This window comes from Plectropomus leopardus, chromosome 18 (assembly GCF_008729295.1).
Source record: "Plectropomus leopardus isolate mb chromosome 18, YSFRI_Pleo_2.0, whole genome shotgun sequence".
NCBI lineage: Eukaryota > Metazoa > Chordata > Actinopteri > Perciformes > Serranidae > Plectropomus > Plectropomus leopardus.
The window spans coordinates 12,760,146-12,771,817 of NC_056480.1; the positions used below are offsets into that span (position 1 = coordinate 12,760,146).

General features: G+C 39.9%; 1 protein-coding gene across 3 annotated transcripts; it reads left to right on the top strand.

The window, feature by feature from the left end:
• Positions 1-2,797: 2,797 nt before the first annotated feature.
• si:dkey-81h8.1 (uncharacterized protein LOC100034657 homolog) lies at positions 2,798-11,019 on the top strand. 3 transcript variants are annotated; one of them, XM_042506902.1, is made up of 9 exons: positions 2,798-3,015; positions 4,834-4,936; positions 5,261-5,374; positions 5,613-5,669; positions 6,281-6,418; positions 7,030-7,077; positions 8,200-8,313; positions 8,729-8,854; positions 9,686-11,019. In XM_042506902.1, the coding sequence occupies exons 2-9, from the start codon at positions 4,841-4,843 to the stop codon at positions 9,794-9,796; spliced, it is 804 nt and encodes a 267-aa protein (XP_042362836.1). In that variant the 5' UTR covers positions 2,798-3,015; positions 4,834-4,840; the 3' UTR covers positions 9,797-11,019. The 3 variants fall into 3 exon arrangements, with proteins under 3 accessions (XP_042362836.1, XP_042362837.1, XP_042362838.1); XM_042506903.1 differs by having other exon boundaries at positions 9,689-11,019; XM_042506904.1 differs by lacking the exon at positions 7,030-7,077.
• Positions 11,020-11,672: the final 653 nt, after the last annotated feature.

Sequence of the window (11,672 nt, forward strand, 5' to 3'; positions counted from 1 at the left end):
TACAGCTACATGGCACTCAGCTTGTGGTGCTCAATGTGCCAAAAAATATATTTGAAAAACTCATCAGCAATGTCTCTCTTCAGAAATCATGACCCGGATAATCAAGATAATTCACAGGCCTTGTTGTGAGCAGCTTCATGTAGCAACTTTCAGCACTTTGAGCACCATCAGTTGAGTGACATCAAGTTCCATTATGTTTGAGAGAAGGCAAAAATCTCAACACTCAGCTGCTCGCAACAAATTCAGACTGGTTGATGGCACTACAGGTAAGAGGAAAAATGTGTATTTTTGATTTCGGGGTGATTTGCCCCTTTTAAAAGACAAAACCCAGGCATATTTGCATTAAGGAAGCTGATGTTACAACAGAGCCTGACCTCTCACTGCACTGTCAGCCCACCACGTACACACAAACCAGGGGGCGTCGTCTTGTATCACCACAGTTAGTAATAGTAAACCACGTTGTGTATACATGGATGTTGCAGGTACAAGGTCCCAGTGTATTTGTCGTCTGATTTCCTGCTTAATCTGAAAAATGCTTGCCTTTGTAATACCGTCACAACAGTCATCAAGTTTTTTTATATTGTGTTGGGCTCACTGCCAACATTCTCAGTGTGGATACTGGATTTTTAAATGACATCACTGTGTCATTGAGGTGTATGGCAACGTGACGACCCATCCACCTCAGTGCTCATTGAGGAGACCAGCTCCATTTTTTTTATGTTTTAAAAGTCTAGAACAAATAAACTTTATCTATCATTTCAACAAACAAGGTAATTTGAAGTATTATTTTCTATTTCTGGGCAAACCATGCAGAACTCTGCTTTTATAGTAATGCAGCAATCTCATCTAACAGTGCTAACAATTGATGATAAAGGTGGAAAAATATTCCTCAAATAGGTCTTTAAATTATTATACCAGTTTTGTTTAAGTTTGTCCATTTATTTATCCTTGCAATGCCATGATTTTGTTGTACATTTTGTAAGAGGCAGATATCCCGGCAGTGACATCATGATGCTTTGATATAAAATAAGGTCAAGAACACAAACTTTGGAAGAGCAACCATCCGAGGAGTACATGAATGCATCCTTGGCCTTGACTTGAGCCCGAATTAATCGGTCCTCGATGGTTTGTTCAGTGCCGTTGCTGCACTATGATATGACACGTTACAGCTTCATGAGTACTCGGACATTTGACAGGCTGAACAGTAGCTCTTGAATTCATTAGACACTTTATTAATTAACTTGGGGAAGGCAATGTCCGTATTTAGATTCCAGTATCTCACCTGGACAGAGCTATTCTTTCAGAGAAACAGATGCAAGAATATATTTCCAAAAGAGGCATAAGATCATGAAGTAATCAAAAATACAGGATGATATTCAAAAATATCTTCAGGGTTAGGGCGGTGAATGCCACAATCTATCTGGTTGTTGTCTGGTATTATGAAAAAAAGGAATGTGACATGTTATGGAATGTGATATTATTAAATGTGGACAGACTCCCACCAGCTGCAGCCTTGACATTGTGGACTGTGGAAAAAATGCATTTCCTAGTTCCACCATGTGACTCTGAACACAGCTGCCACAACAAGACCAAAAAGTGCTGGCTGAGAGAGATCAGTTGGTTGTGAATCTGAGATTCGTGCCACTGTAACACATGCAGTACATGTAGGGAATTAGGAATGCCCTCAACAATGTTTTTAGTTAATTTTTTTTAAGGTCTAATGTTAGCTATATTTTGTTAAAATGTGCGTAACCAGCTGTCCTCCATTTCCTTCGAGCATGTGGATTGTTGTAAAGTATATCAAGTTTCCACTGTGTGGTCTCTTTCAGCTTAAAGAGTGATGAAGCTATTGTGGCTCCACTGCTGTACCAGTGCCGTCTATCTGCTTATCTATCTGTCACAACGAGAGAAAACCTGGTTGTCTTTTGGCGCCACCTCCTGGCAAAATCTAATTCATCCCAAACTGAAGTCCTGCATTTACAGCTTTTCTTTTATTTACACTATAACTGGCCATATTAACCTTTAAACCCTGAGTAATCAGTTTGATTTCTGTCAAAAGCATGGGAAGAAGGCAGTGATGAATGAATGAAGAAATTACCCAAAACTTAGCAAAGAATTTGTTAAAAGTACAAGAAAATAATGTTAAAATTCTTCAAAAATAAAGAGAGTTCACACACATCAGGGAAATAACCTTGAAAAGGTGCTTCAAAATCTGTAAACTTAATTATTTATTGTATATTATGATATATAGTTTTTCCTTGTTTTGCTCAGGGTTCAACGGTTTAAATACTTGTAAAAGGCATCTAAAGCAGCAGTCCAGCTTTGAAAGGTTTAAAATGAATACAATCGCTGATTTCGGTGGATGCATGCAAAAAAAACCCCCTTTTTTCTCACAAATTTAAGGTAACAGGACATGGCTTATAGATATGGTCATTTTGTGGGTGAAGTGTTCCTTTAAGTGGCATCATCCTACGTCAAAAAAAGGTACAGTTTTTCCACTTAATTTTTTTTTTCTTTTGCAGTTGACCACTAAAAATAAATGCACAAAACAGTGCAAGCACATACATACATTATTCTGATCATGGTTTCATCAGGGCAGTAATCAGTAACACCTGCTGTGGTTGTGGGGTGGACTGGGGTCCCAAAAACTGTAGGTCCATTCCTGCTACTTCCTGTGTGCCCTCTGACAGTCAGCTGAGACTAAACTTGTATTGATAAAGTATTATTTAGAGAAAGCTGTAATCTACCTTTTTTTTTTTTTTTTTTTTGAAGGTACATCTACGTAACGTGAGCCCAACCGGGCAGTCTCTCCTGTCAGCAGTCGTGCATGTGAACTGCATCAGACAGCAAGTCTGCAGAACGAAGTGTGCACATCAGTGTGCTGCAGTGAGATCCAGCTCCTGAACACACCCTGCTGCAGCCCGCAGAGCACCCACACAGCACCGACAGCGCACCGGCTGCACCCCGTTACCGAGCGCAGAGGAAGAACCGGCGAGCTGGTGTCACGCAGCTGAGGTAAGATGGTCTGCTCACCGCATTGTGTCCCGCAGGGAGTCGTGAGGACAGGTAAGCTGCGGGACGGAGTGACATTGAAAACAGCGCCGGGGAGGCGAAACGTCAGCTTGCGTTTGGCATCACTATAGTTTGTATCGACACAGTTGAGAGGAAATAAGGACATTAGGCCAATACGGGAGCCTGTCAAAACAAAAACATCCAGGAGTCCTGCACGGAACGGCCCGGCTCGTGTTGGGGCGGCTCCTGCAGCTGTGCAAAATTCACTGCGGTCCCATCAGCGTCTCTGCTGCACCAACTACATGAAGCTGTCCGGTCTGAAATGGATGCTTTTAGCTGCTGCTGTCTATAATTAAACATGTCTGAATATCCTTCACTACTTATACAACACTCAGCCGATAATAATGAAGGAAATCACAGTGTTTTTGTAGAGGTCCTGCAGTTTTGCTGACTCAGTGATGTGTGTTGGAATTTGAAGTCAGCCTCCAGGCTTTGGCCTGTTAGCTCATCATATTTAGGGGAGACCGGGGATGATTGTAACACTTTTGGTCTCAGCACTTAGTTATAACTTTTGTGATGGAGCTCTTAAATGTTGGCCGAAAGTACCCTTATTTCTCAACAGCATATAGGAATTTTTCAAACTTCTCCAACTGAATCACAAAAAATCACTATCTGCTGTCAAATGCAAGGAGTTACATTGTTGCAAGCTGCCCCACCACCAGGGCAAGTGGTAACAACAAGAGTGAAGTATTGAAAATTACACAATAACAAAAAATACACATAAAACATGAATACATGCATCAGTAACCAATTCCTACTAAGGTCTAACTCGCTGACCTACACGTGTCAGATGCTTAGTACCTCACATGGAGTGAATCCAAAATACAAGTCTGTTGCCCGAGTCAAGTAACTAGTCAGTGCTGATACAGAAAATGTATCAGTAAATAGTTGAAGTTGAAGCATTCATGTGACAGTCATCTCTGACTAATTACAGGAACCCTTTGAAACCTGAGCACCTGGCTAGATTTGTTTTTAAATTCGGAGGTAAGGCAACAAGCAAAGCATGGGAAAAAAAATATTGAAGAAATGTGTCAAAATACAAAAAAAAAAAGAAAAAAAAAGCACATGGTTGTTAAAAAAATGACCTGAAACTATTATTTAAAAAACTAGGTGAAAAGTGTGTGGAAGACTATGTTTATAATTCTTATAGTTAGATATTAGATTATTTTTTTTTTTAGCAATTTCTTAAGGTCATTTTCTTGTGTGTTTGTTTTGTTTTTTTGTTTTGGGCTTATTTTCAGGTAATATTCTTGTAACTTTCTACCAATTTTCTGCTAATATTTGGACCATTTCTCACCAAGATGCTCCCCAACTTCTTGCTGTGTTTTAGAAAGAAATTAAGCCAATTTTGTCAGGTTTTAAAAGGTTAAACTATATTAAAACACAATATTTATGTATTACTTTAACGGTTCATTTATGTCAAAACAGATCAGCTGATCAGGATGCTATGGAGTATTCTGGAGATGAGATTCATTCAGTGTTCTGTAGATATTTTATTCCATTTTGGAAATCCCCTGTGGATTGAGGTATGGATTCCCGTCATTTTTTAAAATTAAACATGCACAAAATGTAATTTCCTCCGTTCTTTGACAGGTGAAATCGGTACATCATGAGTTTCACCTCCTGTTCATCGTTGTGCATCACTTACATTATATTTATCTTCATCTCTTCACAAACCTTGTAGCTTTTCTCTCCATTCTTAAGCTATACTCTTTCTCTTTGACCAAATCTTTTTCTACATAATGTTTGTTTCTCCATCAGCACCAGGATGGCTCAAAATGACAAAGACCCGATGCCCGCAGTGGGGACGCTCTCCCCGAGCCAACTGCAGTCCCACCTCAAGATGGAGCCCAAGACTCTGGGGGTGAGCAGAAGCACTCAGAGTTCATTAACCAGACCACAAATAATATACGTTGTCCATTAGTGATTCAAACTCACATACACACACACACACACACACACACACACACACACACACACACACATACTGAATATGTATCCCATACAAAGTAACAGCTGACATAACATTCTATAAAACATATATTAAAAAGCTTAGAAGGCCTGGTTTTGGGATTCCTGTTTTCCCAATAGAGAGCTCTGAATTTTTGACTATTTGTTGCACTTTGAATGCTTCTGTAGGACTCTATGAGCTGATCTCCTTGTCTCCTGCTCTTTACCTCCCTTTCAGGCGATCCAGGTCGTTATTGGAGCTTTGATTCTCTGTCTGAGTGCCTCTGTGCTCCAGATCCACGAGGTCCACTTCACGGGAGACGTGGCGCTCTTCCTGATTGTTGTCATACAGGTCAGTGAGAGGCTAGTTAATGAGAAGTTTCGTTAAACACATGTCATGCTTTTCTAGTTTTCTCATTATTGGACTTGTATATTTCATATTAAAGGAGGACCTATTATACTTACAACAACAGGTTCATACTTGTATGTCAAGTTTCTAATTGAACATTTATTTACCTTATAATGTTTAGCCTGTAAAATATAACATTTCTTCCAAATGCTGCGTCTAAGACTGTATTGTAACCCACCAGGTGACGTTGTCTGGCTCAGTGTTGATCCACAGTGGGAGGAGACCCACTCTGTTTTGGGTGAGTGTAGTGATACACAGCACTGTTTTACACTAGCTTCATTCATTTAGTCGTAATTAAAGGAGCAATCCACCTTATAACACACAATCACATCAACACACTATAACACCGAGGACTCTAGTTTCACACTGGTACACTGGCAGTGACAGCAGATAAGGCTGTAGCGATGTGTGTGTGTGTGTGTGTGTGTGTGTGTGTGTGTGTGTGTGTGTGTGTGTGTGTGTTCTGATGTGGGTGTGTTATGAATTGCATTGTGATATGCATTATGTAACACTCTTTCATTCTTGTGCATTTTTGTTTGTTTGTTTGTGAGTAGGCTATTATTTGTATGTAGGATATATATATATAGGATTCTTTTTACCATCAAAAAACAAAACAAAATACAACTGAAAAACAAAAACACCATTTTCTCATCAATTTCTTAAGTAAATGTCAAATAAAAGAAACAAAAAGCTAATAAAGGCCTCTTGTTCAGGCAAATGTGAAAGATGCTGCAGAGTAGTTCATGCAGGCATGATGTAGCTCTGTGAAACATTGCGTTTTTTTCTATGCTGGTATAGCTTTTGTGTAATCACCTTATTGTAAATGAGCACTTCTGTTAACATTTGCAGGTGAAATGTGTCCTGGTTCTGCACCTCATCAGCGCAGCATTTGCCACTGCTGCCCTCGGTCTGATGTCCAAACACCTGCCCTACCGCCAGGACTCTTACCACTGTGAACACTGCCGCAGGCTGGAGCTACATGCTGTGGTATTGTCTTTAAATCCTACACACAGAGGCCATTGTATGAAGTTCAATAGTTTCAAGGTTTCGATTATCATAAAAGAGAAACGCTACTACTGTACCAAAGATTTTCTGCTGTAAACGTGAAGTGAAGTCCGGTTACAGCCTGATTAGGACGTAGATGCACATGTTTGGAAGATGTGAGTCTTGTCTGGTGCAAGACTGAAACAATGTTTGCAGGACAGAAATATAATATTAACCCTCTCAGGTTGTACTGCTATACTTTATTTGAATCAAACTCAGGACACAGTTACCACTGTGTAAATATGAAAAATACATTTACAGACCAGAAGTGGCGGCGGCTGTGCTGCTTCAACATCATCACAGATATTTTCCGGCCACTGTGATGAGTTGATAGCTTTGACATTTCTCATGGCCTCTTTCTGCTTATTAATATGTCATCTGAAGTGATACAGTATGTTTTGACTTTACGAGCACATTTGAATGTGTCAGCCGGACTTATTATTATTGTTTTAGCCATTGCTGATCCTTTTGTAGAATCACATGATTCACAGTTGACACTACATGTTGTGAAAAAAGCAGACTCCATGATTCTTTGTTTTTACTGTCCACTGCAGCAACATTGTTTCAGGAAATGCACCGGGCTGATCGAGCAAAAGTGTAAAGTAAGTGACTGAATACTGTTATAATTAATACTTTGGTCACATAGATTATATTGTCCTGTCTTGTAAAGTGCATGTAGAAGACAGAAATGTCTTTTAAGGTCCAGTGTGTAAGATAAGGGGGTTTTAGTGCCATCTAGAGGTGAGGATTTCACATTATAAACAACTGAAACTTCTCCAGGTTAGAATTCCCTCAGTGTTCATTATTCAGGAGGTTTTTTTACCAGGAGCCGAATCATCCGCAGAGGTCTCCTCCTCTTCAAAACAAACAGACAGGGTGATTAAAACCAGTAAAAACACTGAATTAAGCAGTGTCATGGTAGAAATCATTTTTTCTCCTATGCTGTTTGGTAAGTCACAGATGAGCTGCTGGCCGAGGGCCTGCTTATGTGTGTTCACCTGATCCAGAGGTTCAGGAGGCTTTTACAAGGTGCCATAGTATTTGCAAAGGGGCCCATTTTTTCAAAGCAAAAGGACCTGCGTAAAAAAGAACAAAATAAAGCAGTTTCACATAAAAAAAATCTGTTTCTCCCACGCTGTTTGGCTTCTCACAGACAGAATACCAGCCTAGCACCTGCTAATGTGTGCTCACCTTTTTTTTAATAATTTAAGATCCAAACATTCAGGTTTGTTTGTTTTTTATTTACCAGGAGTAGAATTATCCACAGATGTCTCTCCAGCTCCAAAGTGATTTCTACCAGTAAAAAAAAATAAAAATAAAGGAGATTTATGTTTAAAAAAAAAATTTTCCGACACTGCTCATCACAGATGGGCTACTAACTATGGTGGGCGATGTGAAAATACCTGTCTAGATGAATGTTTGATTTATCTATTCTGGGCTACTGTAGAAACAACATGGCAATCTCCATACACAAGGACCCGCTCCCTGTGCAGATATGAACATATTTCAGGTGATCATACACTAAGAAAACATACTTATTATATCATATTCAATTTCTGCCAATATATCCCCCTAAATCCTACACACTGAACCTTTAAGTAAAAGACAAAGTATCCCAAATCTTCTTTTTTTTGTATCATCAGTTTAACAGCTTGAAACACTGTTGTATTTTACAAAGTCTTCCTTTTTTCTCACCTTACATGCTCTTTGATTTCTCTGGCCAGCTGTTGATTGACGGGATCCTGGGGACGCTGGTGATCTTCCTGGTGCTGGAGCTGTTGATCTGCATCACTGCCATGCTGTTCGGACTCAGTGTCCTGGCTGCTGGTGGAACCCAGGTGAGCTCTCATAAACTGTACCCAAATAATACATGGTTGTAGTGTTTATCTTAGATAGCGGTGACTGGGGTAGTTCGGTAGATGATTAGGTGGCCCAGTTAATGTTACAGGTAAATTTGTTATGTGGCTGGGGTGTATGATATCCTTAATTAGTGTGTTACCAGACTGGATGGGTGAAATAGGTGGTGAAAAGGATAAATTTGTGCAGTGAAGTTAGAAAGCAACAGTACATTCCCCCTCTTTACCGCTGGGGTGAAGACAAATCAAAGCAGGTAATAATGTAGTTGAGCAGTTAGAAGTAAAATTGAGCCTGCTACTATCAGAACTGTCAGATTTAATTTGAAGAAGGCCTGAGATGAAACTATTACTTAGAAGCATAGAAGCTGTTAAATGTTTTTGTGTGTGTGTCCTGCAGGCTCCCAGTCAGAGACCTGTCTATCCACAGACGCGCCCCCCACCTGCTCCAGCTGTTCAGGCTGTTCCAGTTGCAGCAGCCGCAGCAGCTGCAGCAGCGGTAGTAGCAGCAGCCGAGCCGTCTCAGGTACCAAACGCACACTGTGTTAGGGCCGGTGCATAGTGCAGGGTGCTGCCTAACTGAGGTTGTTTCCTCAGTTGCTTCATTGGTGTGTATAAATAATTTGCTGATTCACCATTTGAGGAAATAGCAGGATCAAAAATGAACCAATGGCATATCTGTGGTGTCATATATTTGAGCTGTGATATATGTTTTGAACCTGTGCACCTCCTGTACTGAAATATTTGTTTCCTCTGTGGAGAGGTCAGTGTGGTACTGTACTATTAACAAACACCAGCTTGAAGTTTGTTTTTTATTTCCCTGTGTCTGATATGTCTTTAAAGTGTCCTCCACAGAAACAAAAAAAGCCCCTGTGCACTGCACATAGTTCCATATGATTCTACAGTTTGTTCTGCGTGAAAATACAGCTTTTAGGTGTTTATATCTGTTTTATGGGAAAATGAAGCATTTTTTACTAAACCTAAGCTGTGTAACTTTATTTGTCTAAATCTTACCGACATAACTTTATATTAATAAATACATAATTTAATGTTATGTAGGCTACGTGAAGTGACCATGTTTCTTTCCCTGAACCTTACATATGTAAGTTAAGTATGAAACTTTACATTAATGCAACATGATGACATCATTCATGGAGCGGTAATTGCAGCAGAAGGAGATGATGGAGTAATAGGTGTCCTTATACTCAGAGAACCAATCATCTCAACCTGTTTAGTTAAGTGTGGTTATTCCATATTATGTTTACCACAACATTCAACAACCATTCAACAACCAAGCAATGACCATTTAACATTTTCTGTGAGTCCTGTTCACGTTTTACTGCTCTCTGTGTGTCAGCAGGTGGCTGTAGTTGTGACTGAACCAGATTCGGAGCAGGTGGAGGACATCTCCACCCCACCCACTGAACCCCAGGTGGAGCCGATCGAATCTGTGACCACAGAGCCCTGAAGTTAACACACACACACATACACACACACACACACACACACACACACACACACACACACAGAGTTCCCTGTGCTGTCATGTCATGTCAGTTAGAGTGGAAATACAGATGTCAACTGAGAAAAACTTTTCTAGACAGCCGTCTTCTGGCCGTTTGAATAAGAACTCAGTAATCTCCCATTTAGGTTGATGACTCATGTATGTAAGTGACAACATATCAGTCAAAGGTAACAAACAGAATAAGAATTGGTCAAAAATAAATGTGAGTGTCCCAATAAGTTGCCATCCTGTCCTTTCACTTCTGCCATGACATGACCACAAAATCAGTGTCAGCACCATTGGACCTACAGCGCACTATATTGTGGTTATGATATGGATCAGTGTTATTAGTGATGTTGATTTATTCTTCAAATACTAAGATCACTAAAATAAATCGAGAGAAATTAAAAAGTCGCAGAAAAAGACAACCAGATTCTTAGCTTCGACAGCGAGGGGAAAGCAAAGATCTCTTAGGGGTATGTCGTATGTATTCACTTCACTAGTAGTCTGTGCGCGTTTTGTGTTAATTAGACTGAAGGCAGATATAATATGTGATTCATATTATTTTGCCTTTCAAAGATCTTTAACCTCTCTTGCCTAAAACGTATTTGACTGTTGAACTAAGATTTTCTTGTTGTCTGGTTATAAAACTAACCTTTTACTGAGTATATGCTATTTAAAACTTGTCTTAATGCCATTACAGAATTTTATAAGTATCACAGCAGCTGATACTACTGTTTATATGATCATTTATTGTTGATTTTTAACATTTTAGACATGTTATCAACTATATACTATATCTTACATTTCCCATAGTGCTTATAAACTTGTAAGCTTCTCTTTGTTAGACCTCCACACACACTGACAAATACCCACTTTTTCAATCTGCAGTCAGCCTCTTTGTAGCATAATGCGTAGTCTGTGGAAACAAATTTCCACTTTTGGGGACAATCAAATCAAACAATCTAAACGAGTTTCTCGTCTCCAAGCCACAATAATCGTGCTAATAATCCTTCCGCTGTTGGTAACATCTGTGTGTGGAGTTTAGGGAAGAGTTGCTCCTTCACACTGGATAGAGATGTCTGCTGGATGCCTTTCTAAACAGCTGGAAGATGCATACCTCATTTGTACTTGCAATGATCCGAGATGCCACAGAAAGTACTGTGGGACATTCGGTCCACCATTAGGATAACGGAGGCATACCAGCAAAGTAATGTTAAAGCCATTTTTGAGGCAATTTAGCCACAAAGCATCTATAACAGAGTCAAAGTTAATTTATTATGAGCTTGCTCTCTGTCATTAGACTAAAGTGTCTTTGATTCATTAATCAAATTGTCTCTCTAAGGTAGAATTCTAGGATTTCATAGAAATATGCTGAACCCTGTACCATTATTGAGGTCTATGAGTTTCACGCTGAAAACGCATCAAGCAGCAGAGAAGTGCAGCCCGACATAACGTCTTTCTTTCTCGGCCAGCAGATGTGTTTGTTTGATTCAGGCAGATGTAAAGTCTTTGTAACATAGGTCGACGTGTCAAAAGAGCCACAGGGCTCTTTTATTGGCTGCGATTCAGCTTAAACCATCCCCGACTTTAAGTCTGTCCAGAATTCACTGCAGAAGGAAATGGCTGCAGCTCAGAGCAGCTTCAGCAGCTTTCCAAAGACCTTGCGCGGTAGTTCGCCAGAAGCCACACTTCGCTGCTGCTTTCTGTGTTTTCGGTGTAAGACATACATCTGAAAATGCTTTTGCAACTGTAATCCCTGTCGTTGCTCATTGTTCAACGCAGTCTTGGCAAACACTCCATAACATGGGATTGTGTTTGGACTCATGAGATTATCATG

Excerpts from the sequence above, each read along its gene's own strand:
- si:dkey-81h8.1 (XM_042506902.1), top strand. The coding sequence starts at position 4,841 with ATGGCTCAAAATGACAAAGACCCGATGCCCGCAGTGGGGACGCTCTCC. Across the intron at positions 8,314-8,728 it reads TGGCTGCTGGTGGAACCCAG|GCTCCCAGTCAGAGACCTGT; the intron begins GTGAGCTCTCAT and ends TGTGTCCTGCAG. Across the intron at positions 8,855-9,685 it reads CAGCAGCCGAGCCGTCTCAG|CAGGTGGCTGTAGTTGTGAC; the intron begins GTACCAAACGCA and ends TCTGTGTGTCAG.